At 36.6% G+C, this 21371-nt stretch overlaps 3 protein-coding genes across 3 annotated transcripts in view; 2 read left to right on the top strand and 1 right to left on the bottom strand.

The window, feature by feature from the left end:
• The first annotated feature begins 4974 nt into the window (after positions 1–4974).
• Positions 4975–5269, top strand: LOC143884798 (uncharacterized). The gene has a single exon (XM_077388594.1). It carries the CDS (start codon positions 5045–5047, stop codon positions 5210–5212), a length of 168 nt encoding a protein of 55 aa, XP_077244709.1. The 5' UTR covers positions 4975–5044; the 3' UTR covers positions 5213–5269.
• A 7348-nt stretch (positions 5270–12617) lies between these two features.
• Positions 12618–16378, top strand: LOC143872347 (two-component response regulator ARR17-like). The gene is made up of 6 exons (XM_077376732.1): positions 12618–12835; positions 12944–13043; positions 14775–14854; positions 15627–15704; positions 15855–15925; positions 16008–16378. Exons 1-6 carry the CDS (start codon positions 12779–12781, stop codon positions 16132–16134), a joined length of 513 nt encoding a protein of 170 aa, XP_077232847.1. The 5' UTR covers positions 12618–12778; the 3' UTR covers positions 16135–16378.
• A 252-nt stretch (positions 16379–16630) lies between these two features.
• Positions 16631–21371, bottom strand: part of LOC143872331 (uncharacterized) — a 28391-nt gene continuing 23650 nt past the window's right edge. The window contains exons 15-20 of the mRNA XM_077376731.1: positions 19307–19406; positions 18985–19089; positions 18860–18885; positions 17728–18733; positions 17150–17199; positions 16631–17031 (exon numbers count right to left, since the gene is read on the bottom strand). Of these exons, the coding sequence (XP_077232846.1) occupies positions 16835–17031; positions 17150–17199; positions 17728–18733; positions 18860–18885; positions 18985–19089; positions 19307–19406 (1484 nt within the window). The 3' untranslated portion in view covers positions 16631–16834. The remainder of the gene's footprint in view (positions 17032–17149; positions 17200–17727; positions 18734–18859; positions 18886–18984; positions 19090–19306; positions 19407–21371) is intronic.

Below are 21371 nucleotides of genomic sequence, written 5' to 3'. Positions count from 1 at the left end.
GAAATCTGTAAATATATATGGTGCCACACAGATTCATCATGGTATCATTCCTTAAAGAGTGTGTGTGGATTGCCAGAATCAGGATTTGGAATCGGCATCCTCATTCTGATTCAACTAGAATCAGAATACCCCGCTTGGACGGGAAACCAACACTCTATTCCGCCCCATTTTCAATTCCACCCCTGTCCCGTAACCAAACACCAGAATCAAGCAGAATCAGAATAGGATGCCGAATTTGATTATCGATTCTAACATTCCAAAATGCGTTTGGCTCCATTTGGATTGCTAGAATAAGGAATCAGAACATATTTCGATTCGTATTCTGATTTTCCATTAAACAGAATGAGAAAAAAATTAAAATTAAAATTTTAATTAAAAATCTAATAAAAATTCCATTCCGGTTAGAGCACGATCAGAATAACATCCCTCCGGGGAGGAAGCAGATTCCAGCAGTTCCCCCTCTGATTCCTCCCAATTATCAATTCCGCCCCCTTTATTCCCTTGTTTTTTTCAAAACCAACGACCAGAATTAGGTGGATTGGAATAAGATCCCAATTCCAACGCCTGATTACTGAAATCTAATTTATCTAGTAAAAGGTTCGCTTCACTTCTTTTAAATTACTAGTAAAAATGCCCGTGCGATGCACGTGCTATCCAATTAAACTATCCATTTAAAATTGTATAGACCAAATCATAGGTTCATCTAAACCGTCCATGTGATGGAACACAACATTAGGTTGTGCCCGTAAAATCATTTCCATAGGTTGATCCTAGCCCTCCAATCTATAAGGCTCTGTTCACTTGTTTTCCCGCGAAAGGAAAGGAAAGGAAAGGAAAGGAATCTGACGTGGCAAAATGGAAAGGAAAGGAAAAGAAACTGTGATTTTCCCATGCTTTCTCACTATTCACTTGCCCAGAAAGGGAGGGAAAATATGCAGGAAAGTTATTTTCTCGTTGTTCACTTACCCAGAAAGCAAGGGAAAATATGCAGAAACCCAAATTTTAAGCAGTTGGGGAACCAAGATGGGTCCTACCAACTGGTTGTCTAGATCCAAATAAGGAGGGCTACCTTTGCATAAACTAATGGCTGAAATGTAAAAAAAAGAATTCTAAAGGCACAGGCACAAATCAAGAAATCAACCCAAAACCCAAAAGAACAATCAAGAAATTAACAGTAAATACATCCACAGAATCACAAGCACAAATCAACAATAAATAAATTTAGTTTCCCAGGTCAAAAAAGAGAGCTCGAAAGAGAATAATTTAATAAAATATCAACATCAAAAGAAATTACAATCAGTTGCTTCCTTCCCATAAAGCAGAAAAAGAAGGGCAAACTCGATCTCAAGAACCGATAACCCTACCAAATACTAAAAAAAACAAAATTCAGGATAAGAACCCAACAGGCAAAGACACCATAACAACAGTCATAACCATTGAAAGAAGACTCCCACAGCCACCACGAATCACCAACATCCACCCACGACCACCAACACATCCATACCCAAAACATCCATACACCAACAACCACCCACAGAATTATATAGTATTGCCATTGCAAACAGAAATCCCCCAAAATCAGCCATAAAAACCATTGCAAAAAAGAAAAGAAAAATCCTTAACAACCCATTGTAAACAGAAAAATAGCATAAAAATGAAGAGAAAAATAAGGATGAAATACTTGACTTCTTAAACATCACCATATCAATTCATGTTCTTCTTAACTGCATACTCCAAAATTATTTTCATGATTAACATGCCTAAACAAACTTGTAAAAATCATCATATGCCCAAATAAACAATAAAAAAGACATGCACCGAAGAGGGTTTCATCGATTCAAGAATAAAGAAAGAAACATGCAGCAAAGAGGGTTTCATCGACTCTGCAATTAACCATTTTTTCCAAGACCCGTTTAATCTACAGAAAAATCATCCACCAACGCCAACAATTTACCCGAGTTGATGATTTTTTATTTTTTTTAAAAAGGCACAATTTCCTGATTATTCGACCCAGATCTTAACCCCATTAATGAAACCCCTTTCTAATGAACACAAAAACAACAGAAAACCCAAAAAATGTGTCTGGCGAAGATGAAAAAAATAAAAATGAACAGATGAGGGTCTCTCCCACTCAGGAACAAACCCCATTGCTTGAACACTTCCTAATCAAGAGATAATGCATCAAAAACCCCAACAAAACACGCACAAAAAGGACTTCGTCGGCCCAGAACTTCACCCCATTTTCGAAACCCTTTTTTTGCAGCAATGAAATCAACCTTCATAAATCCTAAAAATGGCAGAGATGGACCAAAGGTTTCTCAACAACTAAGAGTGATATTTCCATGGAAAAAATAAAAAATAGTGCAGATCAGAACCCTTGTCGAGGATATTTGTAAGAAAAAAGGCCAAAATCCGACAAAAAATGGAAAACGAAGAAGGAATGGAGAGATTCAGTGAAAAAAATGAAAAAATGAGGGAGAGGGAGGAGAAATCTGAACCCTAGCAACGTTTTGCCATGAAAATACGAGGAAATATCTCGAAGAAAATGAAAAATGAGAGTCGGGGAGAGGAGCACTAACCTTTCTACTGTTCGCTGGAGGTGGAGCTCGCCGGAGAAGAAGATGTTGCCGGCGGGTTCATCGAGGGTTTCGTCGAATGAGGGCTTGGAGAGGAGAGAGACACACGATGAGATTTTCACGTGCGCAAGTGATTTGCGTTTTCCCACTGATTTTGCAAGAATCTGCGAGAAAGGAAAATCGTGATTCAGAGGGAAAATAGATTTTCCACGTAACTTTCTTACTTTTCCACATCCGTAATTCGATTTTCTAGGGAAATGAAGCAAACGGCGCAAAGTAACGATTCACGAGAAAATTTTGGTCCTTTCCTTTCCTTTCATTTCTCAGGACAGCAAGTGAACAGAGCCTAAAGGTTTCCATGATTGTTGTTTCTCTTAAGGTGCCAAGAATTCGTCAATATTTTTACAGGTGTCCCGCATTTGTAATATCAACATTTCTGTAATTTAACCCGCACATCATGAATAAGGAAAAAATAGTTTTTTTCATCATCGTTAGGGTTGCAACACCCGACCCAATTCGGGTTGGGTTGGGTCAAGCTGACCCGATTTGATATGGTACCAATTGTTGACCACCTCAACTCAAGCCAGGTTGTTTTGGATTTTGAGAATGAGTCATCAATAATCAGTTTTTAACTCACAATCAGTTCGCAAAATCCAAACCAAATAGGGACTAACAATTAACAATGTTGAAAAAGAAAAACACAAATATACAGAACTTCTTCAGATGGAACCGAAATTCGGGTTTCGGGTCGAGTCGGGTTGCCCGACAGCCCAACCCGACCCAACCCATTTCCAATTGGGGTTAATTTTTCCCAACCCAACCCAAATTCGGGTTAAACATCCAAGCAACAACGACGGTTTGAAATTATATATAGTGCTAATATCTTGACTACCATAATTGATAATGGCACTACTCACCGTATTTTGATGATCGCACTCCTCACTCTATTAAAATGTACGGTATGGCCCATACCCTGTGTCGGTACTTTTCGTATGGAGATTACGATTTTACCTTGAAATAGTTTCTCATAGAGATCGATGTTAGATTTCAGTAAAGGGGTTAATGGTAAAAGAGTAATGCTAACATGTAAATCCCAGATAAAAAGAAAAGAAATTTCTTTTGGATGGGCCACTTCCTACATAGGTTGTGTCCTAAAAATAATTTTCATAGGTTGATCCGAACCCTCCGATCTATAGAGGGTTTATAGGTTGATCTAAACCGTCCATGTGATGGAACACAACATCAATCGGTTGTGCCCGTAAAACCATTTCCATAGGTTGATCCTAACCCTCCAATCGATATAGGTTGATCCTAGCCCTCCAATCCATAGGGGTTTCCATAATTGTTGTTCCTCTTCAGGTACCCGGAATCCATCAATATTTTGCAAGTGTCATGCATGAGTAATATAAAGTAGTTCTTTCGTCATTGTCATATGTCTTTACCTCTTCTTGGTAGTTTTTTTCCGTAATTGGCATAGACAGGTACCTGTGTCAGTACTTTTCGTATGTAGATTATGATTTTACCCTCAAATAATTTCTCATAGGGACAAATGTTAGATATCAGCAAGGGGTTAATGGTATATGAGTAATGCTGATGTGTGGATCAAAAGGTGGGACACAAGCTGAAATAATGGCAAATGACACAAATGCCCTTACATGTGGGATACAATTGGAATTATGGCAGTGGGACACAAGCAGAAATAACGGCAAAGGGTGGAAGAACTTAACCCATCATTTTGCCTTTATATATAGTAGTTATTATTATTATTAATTAATTAATTTACTAATAATAATAATAATTATTATTATTATTATATATATTATTATTATGAGAAAAGGGTTCCTCAGGTTAACCTCATATAGCTTATATGAGGTGGTGCTCACAAAACATAACGGGCCCACATTGTTAGGATGATCCAAAGCATTCATTTGAAAGGCCCCATCATAGATAGGTTGTATACAAAAAATCAGCTCCATTGGATCATCCTAACCCATCCAAAAGTGGAGGGCAAAATGGATAGATACTTTTTGCCCACAAATCTGCCCATTTTTGCCTCCACTTTTGGAGAGGTTATGATGATCCAATGGAGCTGATTTTTGGTACACACCCTATCTATGATGGGGCCTTGCAAATGAATGGTTTGGATCATCCAAACAAAGTGGGCGCCTTATGTTTCCTGAGCGCCACCTCATATAAGCTTATATGAAGTTGACCTCAGGAACTCTATTCTCTATTATTATTACTAGTTAGATTAGATTAGATTAGATAGTAGTTAGATTAGATAGTAGTTAGATTTAAGCGTGCCAATGTCTGTAGCAGCATGTCTTTTAAATTTTCTGGTCAATGGTTTGACTTTAGGCTTTAGGGTCTTTGGTATCAAAGAGAAAAGAAAAACAAACTCTTTCATAGGCAGAGAAGAGAGATAGATATAGCTTTCTTCTTCTTCTAAAATTACATAGAGAAGGAAAATGGCAATAGATAGAAACATGAGAGGTTTCATAATTGGAGTTGTTGGGGCAGCAATAACACTTTCTGCTTATTCACAGACTCTCTTCACCACCACTCAATGTATGGCCATTGGTCTCTTCATTCTCATGTTTGGTCTTCTTGTAAAAGAAGGACTTATCACTCTCTAAGCTCTGTACTCTATTTTTATGAAGCAAAAAGAATGCAGTGTTGTTGTATTTCAAGTTCTCAAATTATGTGGTCTTTTTTGTTTTTCTGTTGGTGGTTTTTGGTGATTTATGTTAATTGAGGATATTGTGTCATGATTTTTTTTTTTTGGGGGTATTTTAACTGGTGGGTTGTTGAAGATTTTTCTCTCTGTTGGGGATTCTGGGTACTTTCTTTGTTGGTTTATTAAGAATTAATGTTTCTTTGACGGAAGCATGAAAAAAGTTTGAAGTCATTGGTTAGATTCTGAGAGAGTTTAGGCAAAGCTGAGAATTTTATGTCTTTTTTGGTTGTTTGTGTACTGGGATATCCTCTGTTGTGATATATCTGGTGTTTTATTTGATTGGTTGTTGAAGAATTATTCAGAAACTTTTTTCTTTTTTTTTTGGCTTATTACATGTTTATTTTTTCAAATTGTGGGAAAGATTATATAGAAATTGTGTTGAATTACGCTTTGTTTGAGCTCCTCGTTGATGAGACTATGTTGCTAGAAGATACTAAAGGGGTGAGTATTTTATGCCTTTTTTTAGTCACATGACTGGTATCTTTTCACTCTGAGTATGATACATTTTGTGGTTTTTGAGGACCCCTTCACTACTGCAATGGACTTTGCAAGTCTCATCCAAAATTGAAATCCACTGCTTTCATTCATGGTAACACACCAATTCATGGGTTGTGTTGAAAAATTGAGAGAACTCTAATAATATCTCAGAATAGCATAAAAAAGATGTGAAGAAACGACAAAATGAGATGCTAGAAACATAACCCACAAAGCAAGAACACAAGATTTACTTGGTTTGGCCGTGTGCCTACATCCACGAGAGAAGAGAGTTTCACTACTTCAATTTTGTAACCTGCATCCACGAGAGAAGAGTTTCACTACTTCGATTAGGTTTACAAACTCTCTTTTCTTTCCTACAGACCCGCGTGTGAGTCACGCACACTAGTCCGTCAGAGTGACGAGTCACTGCCAGAATACATGGCATTTGCACAACGGGTTGGGATCCCATCTCTCCTATATACATACATCCTTGCCGATTGCCTGCCTGATTCATTTTCTTGTTTTGTGTTTTGTAGAATTGCTATGTTTTGGAAATGCTGTGTAGTTTCTTTTCTTAGTGAAAAAAAAAATAGAATTGAGTTGTTTGTTGCAGGTCCTTGATGATGAGATCATATGGTAATGGATAATTTTCTACTCATCAAAAGCAGGGTAATGGATGGTGCTAGAAGGGTTAGTCCTAAATAGTTAGTAGTCATTTTGATTTGATTTGGTCCATGCAAAGCTTTCATGAGGTTGTCAATACAGAATTTTTCAAGTAGAATTACTACTATTTCCTCATTAAGGATTAGAAGTCTTATATCTTAAGAACAGGTGTCATGGGCTCTTTTTCAGTTTTTAGAGTGGCATCACCTGACATTACTCATATGCTTCTTATCCAGAGTAGTGGGGCATATTTCTCTGATATGATATAGACTTGGTGATGTTTTGCTACATCAGCCCCTTACATATTCAATACTTCTTTAATTGCACTTAGCCTAAAAGTTTGGATTGCCTTGGACATAGGGAGTTTGAAGCTATCAGTCTGATTAGGGGAATTTTCAAATTTATTCATATGATTCTTGCTTTCAAGATGAAAAGACTATATTTCCATTAAGAGTGCCTCAGTTTAATGTAAACTTTTTTGGTGTCGTAATAACTGTTGAAGAGATTGCTTCCCATAATCAATTTGGCTTTTGTACTGTAGGAAAGATAGATTGACAGAACACCCATTTCAGAACAGAGGTCTCTTGTAATTCTTGGGATGCCCTTAGATATTTAGATGGAATGTGCCCTTAATGGAGAGATTAGATGTGAAATCCCATTTCTATCTTCCACGGTATCTCTTGTGTGTACTTTTATTTGGTATCTTTTTTTAAGATGGATTTTACATCACTTTCATCCCTTCTAGATTTACTGCATATTTGGATAATTTGCTATGGAATGAAATGGGAAGAAGAGATCAAGTGTTCTCATTTTGCCTTTATGTGTGCACATTTATTCATTTTCTTATGGTTACTTGATTATTTTACAACCCTGCTTACAATTAACAAGCGCTACTCGAAATATGGATTTTCTTCATCCTAATGGAAGCCACTTCTTACCTGATGGTTGCCCAGAAACCGATCCCCATAGGTTTCTTCTTTGTAACTTGTATAATCCATAAGACTTAACTGGATAAAATGTAGATAGTACAAAGCGATTTACCGAATCTGAACTAGATATAATGCACTTCTAGACATTCTTATCCATTCAAGGAGTTGTCCCTCTGAGGGAGTCTGTATGTGTCCTTCAACCTATATCAATACCTAAAGGCTTTTATAAGATAAACATATCAGGTGATGAAGAAGATATCTGATAATCAGTCTTAATAATGGAAAATTATCCATGGGTAAGTTTTGCACCAGTAAGAGTCAGGTAATTGGAAGAAAATTTTAACCTGCTTAGCTTTTGTTTGGTATGTTGTTCAACTCAACTCAACTCGACAAAGCCTTTGTCCCAAGCTAGTTGGGGTCGGCTAAATGAATTCTTCAGGAAAAAAAATTCATGAAGAAGGTAAGGGATCTACCCGGCTCTAATCCTGGTTCTAGTTGGGTTCTTCTACGTGAATCATTTTCTTCCATTCTATCATATCCAAGGTTATGTTCTCTGTTATGTTCCAGCTATCAAGTCTTTCCTCACTATTTCTACCCATGTTATTTTCGGTCTACCCCTACCTCTTTTTACTCCCTCAATTTGGCACGAGTCACCTCTTCGCATCGGAGCATCCAAAGGCCTACGTTGGATATGTCCAAACCATCTTAAGCAGTGCTCTCAAAATTTTCTTGATTGGAGCCACCCCCACCTTTTTACGAATGTCTTCATTTTTAATTCTATCTAACCTTGTGTGGCCGCACATCCTTCTAAGCATTCGCATCTCCGCTACACTCATCTTATGCACATGCTGCTTTTTGGTGGCCCAACATTCTGAGCCGTATAGCATGGCTAGCCTCACAGCTGTCTCATAAAACTTTCCCTTGAACTTGGTAGGGATTTTACGGTCACACAAAACTCCTGAGGCAAGCCTCCACTTCAACCAACATGCTCGTATTCTATGATTAGCATCCTCTTCACTCTCTCCTTCCTTATGTAGAATTGAACCAAGATATCAAAATATATCCCTCTTAGGTACCTCCTGCCCACTCATATTTACTACGTCCTCGTCCCGCCTCCTTATATTACTAAAGTTGCATTTCATATTGTGGACCCCGATCCGAGAGAGGCGAGGGATGAGCCTCCGGAAAGTCTCTCTAGAATCACCCACGTGAATGGAGAGCTCTACCAAGGAACTCTCGAAAGAAGTGTCTCTCACAGCATGAGTGGCAATGAAAGGTGAGATACCTCTCGATTCGAGGACCAGCCCGGATTCAAGACGTACCTTAAACAAAAGAAGAGTCGTCATCCAAGGAAGTGGGCCCTGGATCCCATACTATGCTCTGTTGCAATGGATAACCAGAGATATAAAAGAAGGTTCGTGCCTGGTTACGAATTTGGAAGGTCCGAAGAGCACCTCATCCGCCCAAGTGCAAATACCTGGTCTCTTATGCCATTTATTTATTGATTTTGAAGAGTTTTGGATGAAAGTCATGTGAAATGGGAACATATATCTCCAAGAAGACGTCTATCTAATCATGCATGTCTCGGAGATGATTAATAAGCACACACAAAATGAATGAAATAAATGTCACCTAAGAATAACTAGGTTATGAGTGTCATACCTAATTGATGTCTAAGTTCTAGTGTGCAAACACATGCATGCTACAGCTAAAGGTATAGGGTCTGTACATGAAAGTAAGAAAACACAACAAAACACACATCACGACTTGACTCTACACTCGACTCGACACAACAAATCATAAAACTCTAATGCAATACTTGACTCGGCCCAAAATGGCTACGGGATCAGGTCCGACGTAGTTCGATAAAGTGTCATTTTGGTCCGAGTCGAGTATTGTGTACAATTTAAACTTGTACAAACAATATTTGATCCCATGAGTAGCTCTGCTTCGCCAAGAATGACATAATGGATTTCCATCACAATGCAAAAAAGGAGAAGGGAGAGGGGGTCTCCTTGTCTAAAGCCATTTGATGAAGAGAAGCAGTCGAATGAGAGTACATTTAAAAAGAATATAGAAGAAAGGCTTACCTATGCATTGTCGTATCCATTCACACTATACCTGATCGAACCCTTGCTTTTTGCATGAAACTGAAGTAGGGCCTCCCATTTGAACTAAACCTATTCCATTTTTATTGAGACCTTCAATTATGATTATATCCCTCCAAATTAACCAAAATCATACCATTTCCCACTAAATAGTGAAAAGAAAAAAAATTCCAAAGAAATTTTTTTTGTAAAAAATATTTTTCTTGAAATCAAAACAGGGCCTTAGCCATTGTGGAATAGTAATTTTTCTACCTAAAAAATTTAGCCATGTAGCGTCTCAGATAAAAAATAGTTTAGCCACTAGGCAAGAAAAGTCACCCTTTTAGATTTTAGAAACTAATGATTGAATATTGTTTAATAGGTTCATTTTTAGGGATAAATCATGATTCTTGATGTTTGAGATATACATTTCACATAAGAGGGATTTAATTAGGGAAATGTTATCAGCACTACTGTATTTTGATGAGGGCACTCCTCACTTTATTAAAAGTACGGTATGGCCGGCACCATAGGATCATCCAAACCATCCATTAGATGGCCCACAGCCTAAATAGGTTGTGCCCCAAAAATCATTTCCATAGGTTGATGCTAACCCTCCGATCTATAGAGGATTGGGATCAACCCTCTAACATTCAAATCGGAGGGTTAGGATCAACCTATGGAAATGAATTTTGGGGCACAACCTATTTAGGATGTGGGTCATCTAATGGACGGTTTGGATCATCCTATGGTGCGGGCCATACTGTACTTTTAATATAGTGAAGAGTGCCCTCATCAAAACACAGTAGTGCTGATAACATTTCCCTTTAATTATTGGTAAAAATCCCTACTAAATTATAAATAGGGAATTTATATCCAACTCCATTTTTCCTAATAATGGTACTCTTCTCATTGTCTACACTTTCTAATGTGATGTGCAAGATTGTTACATTTGAGAAACACTGTCATTAGCCAAATAAAAAGGTGTTCAATAAAGCAAAGGGGTGTCATTATCAGAACAAGGGGACGTGGTTATCATTACCCTATAAATATTTTTCAAAACTTTAAATTTTCTGGCACAATGTTTGGCAACCATGAGAAATATTTCATGGAAAATTAGTCAAGCCAACTGTGAGACATGAGTGGAAATGGAATAATTATTCATGCTCTCTCAGCCTGCCCTCTCAAATGCCTCTCCCCTTCCTCTTTCTCAGCTCCTATCAATTTCACTGTTGGGCCTACGAATATTCCATGGAATAATTATTCATGGTTGCCAAACATGCCCTAATTGGAATATATTTTACAAATTACGGATTAATAAGCAGTCTCCTTTTTTATTGAGATTAAAGAAGCCAACAAGTGTTTTCAATTAGATATGAGGAAGAAGTTTGACTTTGCCCCACTCCAATGAGATCCACACGATCCAGATCCATAATCTAAGGGCCCACAGCTGTTGAATATAAAATTTTGAAACTGGATGCGAAATTGTCATTTAAAAAATGGGGCCCACCAAAATGAGATCAGGATCATGCCCATTATCCATGACCTCCAGATTGGCGGTCCCACCATTTAAAATGCTAAATGATATCAGCACAACCATATTTTGATATTTTCACCAACCCATCTTGTCTTTTAGTGTTTAAAGGGCTGTTAAAAAAGGTTATTACATTTCCCAAAAAAGCTCTTACAAGCTGATTAAAGAAGAAAAGGCAGCTGGGTTTGTGCAAATATCAAAATAAGGTTGTGGTGATAACATTTCCCTTTTAAAATTTATTTTGGTAAACCTGATGTCATAATTCAGTTGCCTTTAAAATAGCATTTATTATTTTATTATTCATCTCGTGATCGTTACCCATACAAACTACGTGAGGACTGAGGAGGGGTTCGAATCTTTATACCTTTGGACTAATTAAAGAAAGTCTGGATTTTTTATGATACTTAAATCGCCCTCTTCATCTTTTACTGACCAAAATACCCCTACCTTTTAATTTATTGAAACCCATTTAATATAAGATTTCCTAATCTTCACTTGACAACTCATAATCTGGTGTGGATTAGTGACAATTAGGTGACTAAATAGATCAGTAATCAAGAGTGAAATCACTCACAAGTGATGGGATGGGATGGACTATCTCGACCATTGATTCGGCAATACTATCATGGATTGCCCATGACCTATTGCTTGATTTTACAATAATTAAAACCTAGATTCCAATTCCCAACCATTTTGTTAAGGGTGCAACTTGGGCCGGCTCAACCTCAACATGATTCCGGCTCGGGTTGGGTTGGCATTTCCTCAGGTTCGGTTGGGAAAAGCCCAAGGTTCTAATTTCAGGTTGGGTTAGGGTTGAGACCCCTTGGGCAACCTGAACTCTACACGTCCTTTAATTTTATCAATATTTTCAAAAAACTTGGTGTTATGTTATAATTTTTTTTTTTTTTTTTTTTTTTTTTTTTTTTTTTTTGAGAAATGCTAGATGCACAGGCACCCTTGCAAAAAACAAAAACAAAAGAAAAAAACAGGTAAAAAGGCGCCCCATTGGTCAATATCCACTTACGACGACATGTAAAATTATGATGATAATTGTCATAAATGGATATTGACCAATGGGGGCGCCCTTTTACCCTTTTGTTTGCAAGGGCACTTGTGAGTCTAGCATTCCTCTCTTCTTCTTTTTTACTGTGGTCTAACCCGACCCGATTTGGAAAAAAAAAAGGATAAATACGGGTAGGGTTAGAGTTAATATATTTAGATGCGGTTTGGGTTAGAGAATCCTTCTGGACCCGAGGTTAGGGCTGGGTCGGGTTAGGTTTGAGAGGGGATTGGGCCCAATTGAGTTGGGCCTATTAAGGAGTTTGGCCCAACTCAACAGGGGCAGCCGCCCTCCTTATGCTACATGTGGCTCCGCCCCTGCTAGGGTTAGCCTCAACCTGACCCAATTCGGCCTGAGTTGGACCCCTAGTTATTGTTTAAGACTTTTGAGTTGCAGTCTCCAAAGGTAAAATTTACAGTCCAGATCATGCGGTGACATCAGTGAGGTTATTATTGTCATAAGAAAGAAAGAAATGATGGATGGGTGCATTTTTGGATTGTAGAGACGAGTGAAGAGCACACTATATAAACTCTAGTATCTTTTGTTTTTAAAATACGAATGAAAGATTTCGGTTGAGAGTAGGCAAATAAATCCCACCGAATTATACAAGTGGAAAACGAGTGAGTTTGATGGAGATATCACGTAGGATATTTATGAGGATTTGGTCAGCAGACAAGAGAGAAAGATCACGAAATATCTGTGAACAGATTTTACCATGATTTTTTTATTCCTCATTCCCTCTCCTATAAATCCCACCCTGGTCATGCCTTTGGTAAGGTGTAAAGTTGGGTTCTTGATTTTTATTTGTTTGAATTTTTATTACTGGGTTTTTTGTTTTTTGTTAAGATCTGAAATGGGTTCTTCTTCTTTTCCTTCAAAGGAATTAAGTGAAGGAGATGAGCTTCATGTGTTGGCTGTTGATGACAGTGTCATTGATAGGAAGTTTATAGAAATGCTGCTCAAGAACTCTGCATATAAAGGTAAGTTCTAATTCTTTTTATTATTATTCTTATTCATATTATTAGAGTTTTTATATGGTGCCCGACCGTCAAAATCTCAAGGGCTAAGGGGCAAATCACCTGCCCTTGGATTTTGATCCGGTCGAAACACCTTTTTTGAGTGATCAAAATCCAAGGGCTAGGTGGAAAATTGTTTACTGGAAGATTAGTTTGTTCTCATCAGAGCTATGATTTGATTGGGTAGAACTCAATTTTTTTTTCTTTTTTCTTGTGATATTTTTAAAAAAAATTCCTTTATTTTTATTTTTATTTTTTTCTGGAGAAGAAGACAAACAGAGAATTGATTGGTTATGGTTCGTATGGCTCATTCAACTCCCTCTATTTTTAAAAATTTTCTTGTTTGTATTTTCTCCAATTCTTGAAACTGTTGAATGGGTCAGTAATGACCGTTGATTAAGTAATTATATTAGATTAAGACAGTAATTGTAATCTGATTTGTTTTGTCTTTCATTCTTAATTTATTTACGACAAAAAGACAAACGAAAGGGGTTGAAAATGCTGTTATTTTGAAAAAGGGTAATGACTTTTTGGCCCGCCTTAGGATTATGCGCCCCATTTGACGTGATTTGACGTCAAAAAGCGTGTAATCCTACATTTCATGTTAAAAGGGGGCGTATAATCCTACATAGGGAGCGAAAAAACATCACCCTAAAGGCAATAAAAGATGGTGCAAATGCAAGAAAAGGGGGTGGAAATATCACTTCTAACAGAAAAAAAAAAAGAATAAATATCGTGCGGAGATTTGGGCACAGATTTTGTGTTGCTGTACTCCCTCATTTTAGGTCAGTATCTTACTGTCCTCTCATTCTCCCCGGATTTTTCTTGAATTGCAGAAAACCTTATGCAAGGAATATAATTTTCATGGAAAATAAATTTTCCTGCACCACTTAAGCTCATTTTCCATGGAAATTCTATTTCACAATCGAAAATTTTCCATTTTTTAAGGAAAATTGCAAACCTAATAGAAAAACCTTTTACAAAAATAATTCATTGTGAGATGAATTTTCATGCCTATAGTAAAACTCATTCTCCATGAAAATTTTATTTTGAAGTTGCAAACCTACTAGAACCTATAATTTTTTTTCCATAGAATATTATTTTTCACTACAGCCCCTTATATTTGCACTACCATGTTTTGATAACGAGACAAACTCACCTTGTCTTTTATTATTTAACTAGCTGGTGATTTTGTCTCATTATCAAAACATGGCTGTGCAGATATCAGTCCACTATATTATAATCTCTTTGTTGCTTTTTCTTTCAGGGAAATCCATTAAGACCAGTAAGGAAAGTCTTTTTTAATATGATATCTTGACCGTTCATTTGGTGGGCCAGACATAATACGACGCCTCGATAGAACAAGATTAACAGTCAAGATCATGTAGATGATTAATTAATATGATCTTGTGGTTGCAGTGACTACCGTAGAGAGTCTTTTTTAATATGATATCTTGACCGTTCATTTGGTGGGCCAGACATAATACGACTCCGATAGAACAAGATTAACAGTCAAGATCATGTAGATGATTAATTAATATGATCTTCTGGTTGAAGTGACTACCGTAGAGAGTCTTTTTTAATATGATATCTTGACCGTTCATTTGGTGGACCAGACATAATACGACGCCGATAGAACAAGATTAACGGTCAAGATCATGTAGATGATTAATTAATATGATCTTGTGGTTGCAGTGACTACCGTAGAGAGTGGACCGAGGGCGTTGGAGTATTTGGGTTTGGGAGATCAACAACAAGAAACATTTAAAAGCAATGTAAGGAATATTTTGTTTTAGTGCCCAATATTTTTTCAATAGCCTTAATTTGTATAATGGATTCCACTTTTTCTTTGCTAAGGTTTGAAATCTGAGCAACTATTAAATAGTTTTCCTTGAAAAAACTGAGAATATTTATTTTGATTCATTTTTCTCTTTTCTTTCTGTTTTTGTTTTCAGTGCCTTGCTTGTTTCATCGGAATGACTTTTTAGGTGGGGCTTAGGTTTAAAAGGGTAAAATATTTCTATAGTTCAAGCGATTTCGACCGGATCTAATCTTGCCAGATTGCCTACGTACCTCAAAAATGGAGGATCAGGTCCGCGTAGTTCGTCATTTTGGGGTTTAGCAAAGAATGGTTTAGCTTTAAGCTTCAAAAGATTGATAGGGAATAATTTTGCTTTTATCCCAAAGGTTGACATGGAAAATTTATCTTGGAGAATGAGATATCCAGCATTTAGCTCACCCATTTTACATGAAAATTTTCTCCAAACATGAATTTTTTTCAGCCCTGCTAGAATCTTAAATTCTTTTTTCTCCATTTTTTCTAAAATTCTTGTTTCCTTATGATAACAGGATGAGAGGAAAAAATACCCCATATTAAGGCTTGTTTAATTTTGAATCCAATAATTGGTTTTGAACTCAAAATCGATTCTCAAAATCCAAAACAGACAGGACCTAAGCATAGTCCGATGGTGTTTTCTTGTCTTCTTAATTAGAAAAGCTAATAGATTTTCATCATAGGCAACTCTCATGGATCAAATTTCGTTGCAGGATTTGAAGATAAATATGATAATTACTGATTATTCTATGCCAGGAATGACAGGGTACGAATTACTCAAGAGAATTAAGGTAATTTATAGTCATTCTAAGAACTAAAAATACAGAAAATGACAACTGAGAATTGTACAATAAGGCCTTGATTTTGGATCATTATTTTTTTAAGACCATAATTTTGACTTTTGTATTATGGCATAATCCATAATTATTTTTTGTCCGCAGGAATCATCTAGCATGAAGGAGATCCCTGTCGTAATCATGTCATCGGAAAATGTACCGACTCGAATCAACAAGTAATTCCGTGCGAGCTCTTCTTTTTTTTCTATTACCATCATTTTTTTTCTGAAGTCAGAAGTGTGATTAATTTTAAAATAGATGCTTGGAAGAAGGAGCCCAAGAGTTTATGTTGAAGCCCCTTAAGCAATCAGATGTGAAGAGACTCAGGTGTCATATGATGAAGTTTAGCAAGCCATGTAATGGGAGGCTTTGTCTGGGAATATAAAACAACCATTTGAGAATTGAAGGAGGGAGGAAATGGAGAAGGAAAGAAATATATGAAAGTTTATAGAAGCACACCTAAGGAGATGAATCTAGCAAAGAGAGCACACTTCAAAGATTATATTACATTATTTTATATTACTTATTATATCTATTTTTACCATCTATCAAAGGATTCTGCTTGTTGGACATGATAATGAGCATCATTGGTTCTTAAATATTATAATAAATTTAAATTATTCATTATTTATCAAGGATTTTGGTATCTGTCATACAAACTATTAGGGTTGAAATTAGTCTATAACTTTTGGTTAGGTTGGGCAAATGTAATTCTAGAATTGAAAAAGCAGAGGAAAGACAACCTGTAGACAGTGAGGGATGGAGTTGAATTGCAGATGATTTGCAATCCTACAACAATTACATTACATCTACTTGTTCAGAATGAAAGTTAATTAAGTTTTGAAATGACATGTGTATTCCTCATGTGAGAACCCAACCATAACACCCTAGGTTTTACTAAGCAAAATATTGTAATAAATGCGGCAATAAACTCCAACACTTGAAATACTTCACAGAAGAAGGATTCAAAAGCATTCAATATATGCAATAAAACGATAGTGTTCTGGTCTTTTTACTATTGAGTCGAATAATTCCGCTAATGTATTCAATCAAGTCTTGGAGAGAATGGAAAACATTGGGAAACATCATACCTTCTTAATATTGTCATGTTTTTTCTCTTCTTTCAGTACCTTTTGCACACACAGGAGGTGAAGAACATAGCTTTCGAGCATCACTTGGTATGATTGGTCAACATCACGACATCCTTTGCTCCCAATCTTTATTCTTTCAAATCCAAAATTTTCTTTCCCAGTAGTATCATGTTCTGATTCACCCTCTGCATCTATAAAAAAAAATCAATGAAAATTCGTACGCATAGTTATATTAAGTATAAAATAGGAGATATATTGCTTGATCTTGTACATGTGAACGTGCATAGAAGTTAGAAAAGAAAACACAACCTTTATTGCCACTTTGAGATTGAACCAGACCACCAGCATCAATGTCATGTCTGACGAAAAAAAAATGTTAAGACCCTCAGTAGAGACATAACAAAGTCTTTTGAACCAAAATTGATTTGTAGAAAATACTTCTCCTAGGCAAACCACCTATGTCACAAATATAGGTGAGAAATTGAAAATCTCACAAAAAATCATGAGATTTTGATTAAACGATAAAGACACAAATTAATCACAAGATTTTGATTTTCTCGCGATTTTATCACGAATTATCGCAATAATTCGCAACTTGGCTTAAAAAAATTTCTCCATCACTCTAAAATCATGATTTTAAGAAACAAATCCCAAACATTCAAAAACTTTCGACCTAAACCTAATTCCGGGTTAGAAAAGTGTATATATTTTATATTTTTAAATAATTTTATTTTTACCGTTTTCCCTGATATAAACCCAAAAAAATTAAAAAATAAAAATAAAAGATCCCGAGATTTTCCCTTTCCGAGAAATCTCTGAGAACAATATTTGTGACATAGCATGAGAAAGAGAAATATAGAAGATCATTTTCAGATGGTTTCACTTACCGTTTATTACTGATACAACTTTCGAGATTTGCCGGAATCGCCTTCGTATCTGATTGGGTTTCTTCCGCACATTCAGGAGAATTTCCCATTTTTAGACTCTCAGATACGTCTGGAGTTTCTTCTTTTTTTGCTTCTTCCTGCTCACTGCAGCTATCTTTGTAATCTGTACCATCCGCAGATTTTCCATTTCCTGATAACAAGTTACTATTTTCAATAGACACTTCCTTCTCTGGTTCCTTCATAACTTCTCTGCTACCAGTAAAATGAAATCCCAATTCATCCTCATCAGCATTAGCGAGATTATGCAGCCTGGATAAATCACGAATCTCAATGTTTCTTTCAAAATCACCATGGGAAGATGAATGAGGACTTTGGCCTTCTTTTTTAGAAGACATCTGTCTATCTGGTTTCTGTGGCTTGGATCTAGTGTTTGAGAAAATGTGGGAATCACAGGAATGTGCAAAATCAAATGGCTGTTCTAATTCATCTTTTTCAAAAAAGCTGTTGACAGTAGGAGTGTGGTCAACGGGAACGTTGGATTTAGATCTCTTAAAAGATGGTTCCATATCAGGATAGAATTTGGGAATAGGAAACGTGCCGAAAGGTTCTTCTTTGGACCAGAACTTGCAGTCGAAGAGTGAGTTATCTGTCCCCATAGAACTTTTGTGAAAAGGACTACTGTGAGCTGAACCCATATCAACTGAAGTATATCCATCATCGAACAACAAATTTTCTAGTGATTCGGATGTTCTTTGGACATCAGAGTGCTCATTCGAGGAATGAAATGTCTTGGACCTATATGAATTTGGGAAAGTTTTATAGTTTCCGGCCCCTTTCAGATTTTTTTCTTGATGAACTTCATCCAGGTTTGCATAGCCTGTTTTTTCTGCATAAGGAATCTTCACATTATTTTTTGAGATCCCCTTGAACTCACTTGCATGACCTTTCTTGCTTGATTTTATCTTAATCAAGCTTGATGCTGAGTTCTTGGCCTGTTCACTCCCCACTACAAACATATTTTCTAACATGAATTGTAGAAGAAAGCATTCTTTTAACTTGCAAAAGTTATTTCTCAAAATAAAAAACTTCACATCATAACATCAAATAATCTTTCCATAATTAACAATATAACCTGCAATGGATGAGCACGACTCTTCGCTGTAAAAAAGAAAAAAATTAGGAAGGACGATCTGTAAGAAGCGAATGTGGGCAGAAACCAATAACAAGTGCCATCAAACAAAAGCTCCAGAGATTTACCTCAATAAACTCATGCTTTCTCGTTCATTGTCTGTCATAAAAATAGACCAAGAAGGTTGATTGGTGACGTTCTTAAAATCCCAACTCTCACAAACTGCAGGATACCTGCCCATCCCAAAGGATTAGTCCCGAGAATAATCCACTTGCTTCCCTAAGGCTCTGTTTGTTTAAGATAATAACAACCAATTGTGAATGCCAAACCGATTTCTGGACTCAAAATAAAGTTTAAATTTGAGTCCAATAATTGGTTTGGAACTCACAATCGGTGGTCATAATCTTAAATGAACAGGGCCTACATAATCCACCGGTTTATTTGAGATACCTTTCCTCATCTAAAGCTGTGAAGTTGTAGTCTTTCAGTGACCTTGAATGCTTGAAATATGGCAAAGGCGACTCCGCTCGCCACAGGTCAGGAGAGCAAACTGATCAAACAACAAAAGCATTTTCTAATTAGATTGGAAACCTAAACCGTGTAATGAGAATCCTCCAGTAAAAAATCAAACACTGAAGAGCACAAAAGAACCATATGAAAGAACAGAGATTAAATAGTGGGAAGCATCGAGGACAATGCGCTGATAACTTAAGGTTTGCTAGGATTAAACTTGACTAATATTCAATCTCCATGATAAGTTTCCTTGGCTAAGCATTCATTGTCATATCTTTAGTCATTTTGATGTGTCATGCCTTGACTCTTAGGTTTTACCCAAGGCCAATGACGAATACCAAATTGTCTAATTCTCATGTTTATATGGACCTACATGACTGATATCTGCACAGCCATGTTTTTACCATGGGACAAGACACCTTATTTTTACACTTTTCTATTTGCTTTTGAGACCATTTTTGTGAATTAACAATAGGTTTTGACAGAAGGTTAAAAAAGTGGAAACCAAGGTGAATTAAAAGTAGGTTTTGACAGCAAGTTAAAAAAGTCTAAACCAAGGTGATTCATCCCATCATCAAAACATGATCCTGTGGACACACACACACGCACACACAACTAAAATAGCCCTACCGGCCCATTATACTATTTACACCATAGAATACATAAACATACAACAGGTACTCTCACTAGCACTGCCCCTTAACTAGCAAGGTGGATTATAAGTAAGTTTGTCAACTAAAGAGGCATTAAGTCTTGTAGTCAATGTCATAGTGAAGATGTCATTCACTGTCTGAATTTCTGAGGAAATACGAGGGGATCACGGCTTCTGTGCCACCATGGAGTTCAATCACGAGTGGATTTGGCTCCAATTGGCGTGGATTTATAGCAACCATAAGTAGATTTATATTACCAGGCAGATCTAATTCCACCATGGTTTTTCTTTAAGTTCACAGGTGAACTTTTCAAATCGCACATGTCCACAGTAATTGTGTATACCCAATGTGTGATATTTTAACTGTGCAGCTCGAACCACAATCAAAGACTTGAACACATTCCATGGATGCCGGTGTATATTTAGTAGTTAACCGGAGAGAGCTCTTGAGGTTTATTGGAGTAATTGGTTGTTTCATGTGGTATCAGAGCAATTGCCCTAGGTTCAAAACTCCTCGATATTAACAATCCACATGTAATCGCCAACCCAAAAAAAGAGGGGCCGCATGTGCCACATGTAGGCCAACCCTAAAAAGAGGGGCCGCACGTGAGGGGAGTGTTAAAGTATAAAAGATTAAATAATGCCATGTCTAATTGTTTAAGCTTTAGGAATAATTGGTTGTTCACAACATTGATTGGACCAGAAGTGGGATGAAGAATGGGGATTCACAGAAAGGGATGTGACCAAAACAGTGCATAAATATTGGCAAAATTAAATTAACAACACGCCCTCAAAATGGAAGTTCTTAATTTCTCAACAAACAAAAGAGGTATGCAGAGTTTCTTTTCTTTAGAATGTATCGAGAGTTTCATAAGATAGCATGGAAGAGATTTCTTGAGACACTAGTAAAAAAATGAATTGAAGAGAACTGGCATTTTGCAATTTTGTTAAGAAAATCTTTTCCATCTAATTTACATAAGCTATTAGTCAGGATAACTATCAAAACAAACTTCCTAAAGTTTTGATGAAGAATGGGGATTCACAGAAAGGGATGTGACTAAACAGTCCATAAATATTGGCAAAATTAAATTAACAACACGCCCTCAAAATGGAAGTTCTTAATTTCTCAACAAACAAAAGAGGTATGCAGAGTTTCTTTTCTTTAGAATGTCTCGAGAGTTTCATAAGATAGCATGGAAGAGATTTCTTGAGACACTAGTAAAAAAATGAATTGAAGAGAACTGGCATTTTGCAATTTTGTTAAGAAAATCTTTTCCATCTAATTTACATAAGCTATTAGTCAGGATAACTATCAAGAAAATTGCAGGGATGCAGTCAATAGTAAGGAAT

The sequence above is a fragment of the Tasmannia lanceolata genome, unplaced genomic scaffold (assembly GCF_043159265.1).
Source record: "Tasmannia lanceolata isolate RefF3 unplaced genomic scaffold, GAP_Taslan_0.1 ptg000002l, whole genome shotgun sequence".
NCBI classification, from domain to species: Eukaryota; Viridiplantae; Streptophyta; class Magnoliopsida; order Canellales; family Winteraceae; genus Tasmannia; species Tasmannia lanceolata.
The sequence above is the reverse complement of the archived record's forward strand: the minus strand, read 5'-3'. Positions and strand labels throughout refer to the sequence as shown.

Coding starts and splice junctions, on each gene's coding strand:
- LOC143884798 (XM_077388594.1), top strand. CDS start 5,045: ATGGCAATAGATAGAAACATGAGAGGTTTCATAATTGGAGTTGTTGGG.
- LOC143872347 (XM_077376732.1), top strand. CDS start 12,779: ATGATTTTTTTATTCCTCATTCCCTCTCCTATAAATCCCACCCTGGTC. Junction 13,044..14,774: donor CAAGAACTCTGCATATAAAG/GTAAGTTCTAAT, acceptor TTGTGGTTGCAG/TGACTACCGTAGAGAGTGGA. Junction 15,926..16,007: donor GTACCGACTCGAATCAACAA/GTAATTCCGTGC, acceptor ATTTTAAAATAG/ATGCTTGGAAGAAGGAGCCC.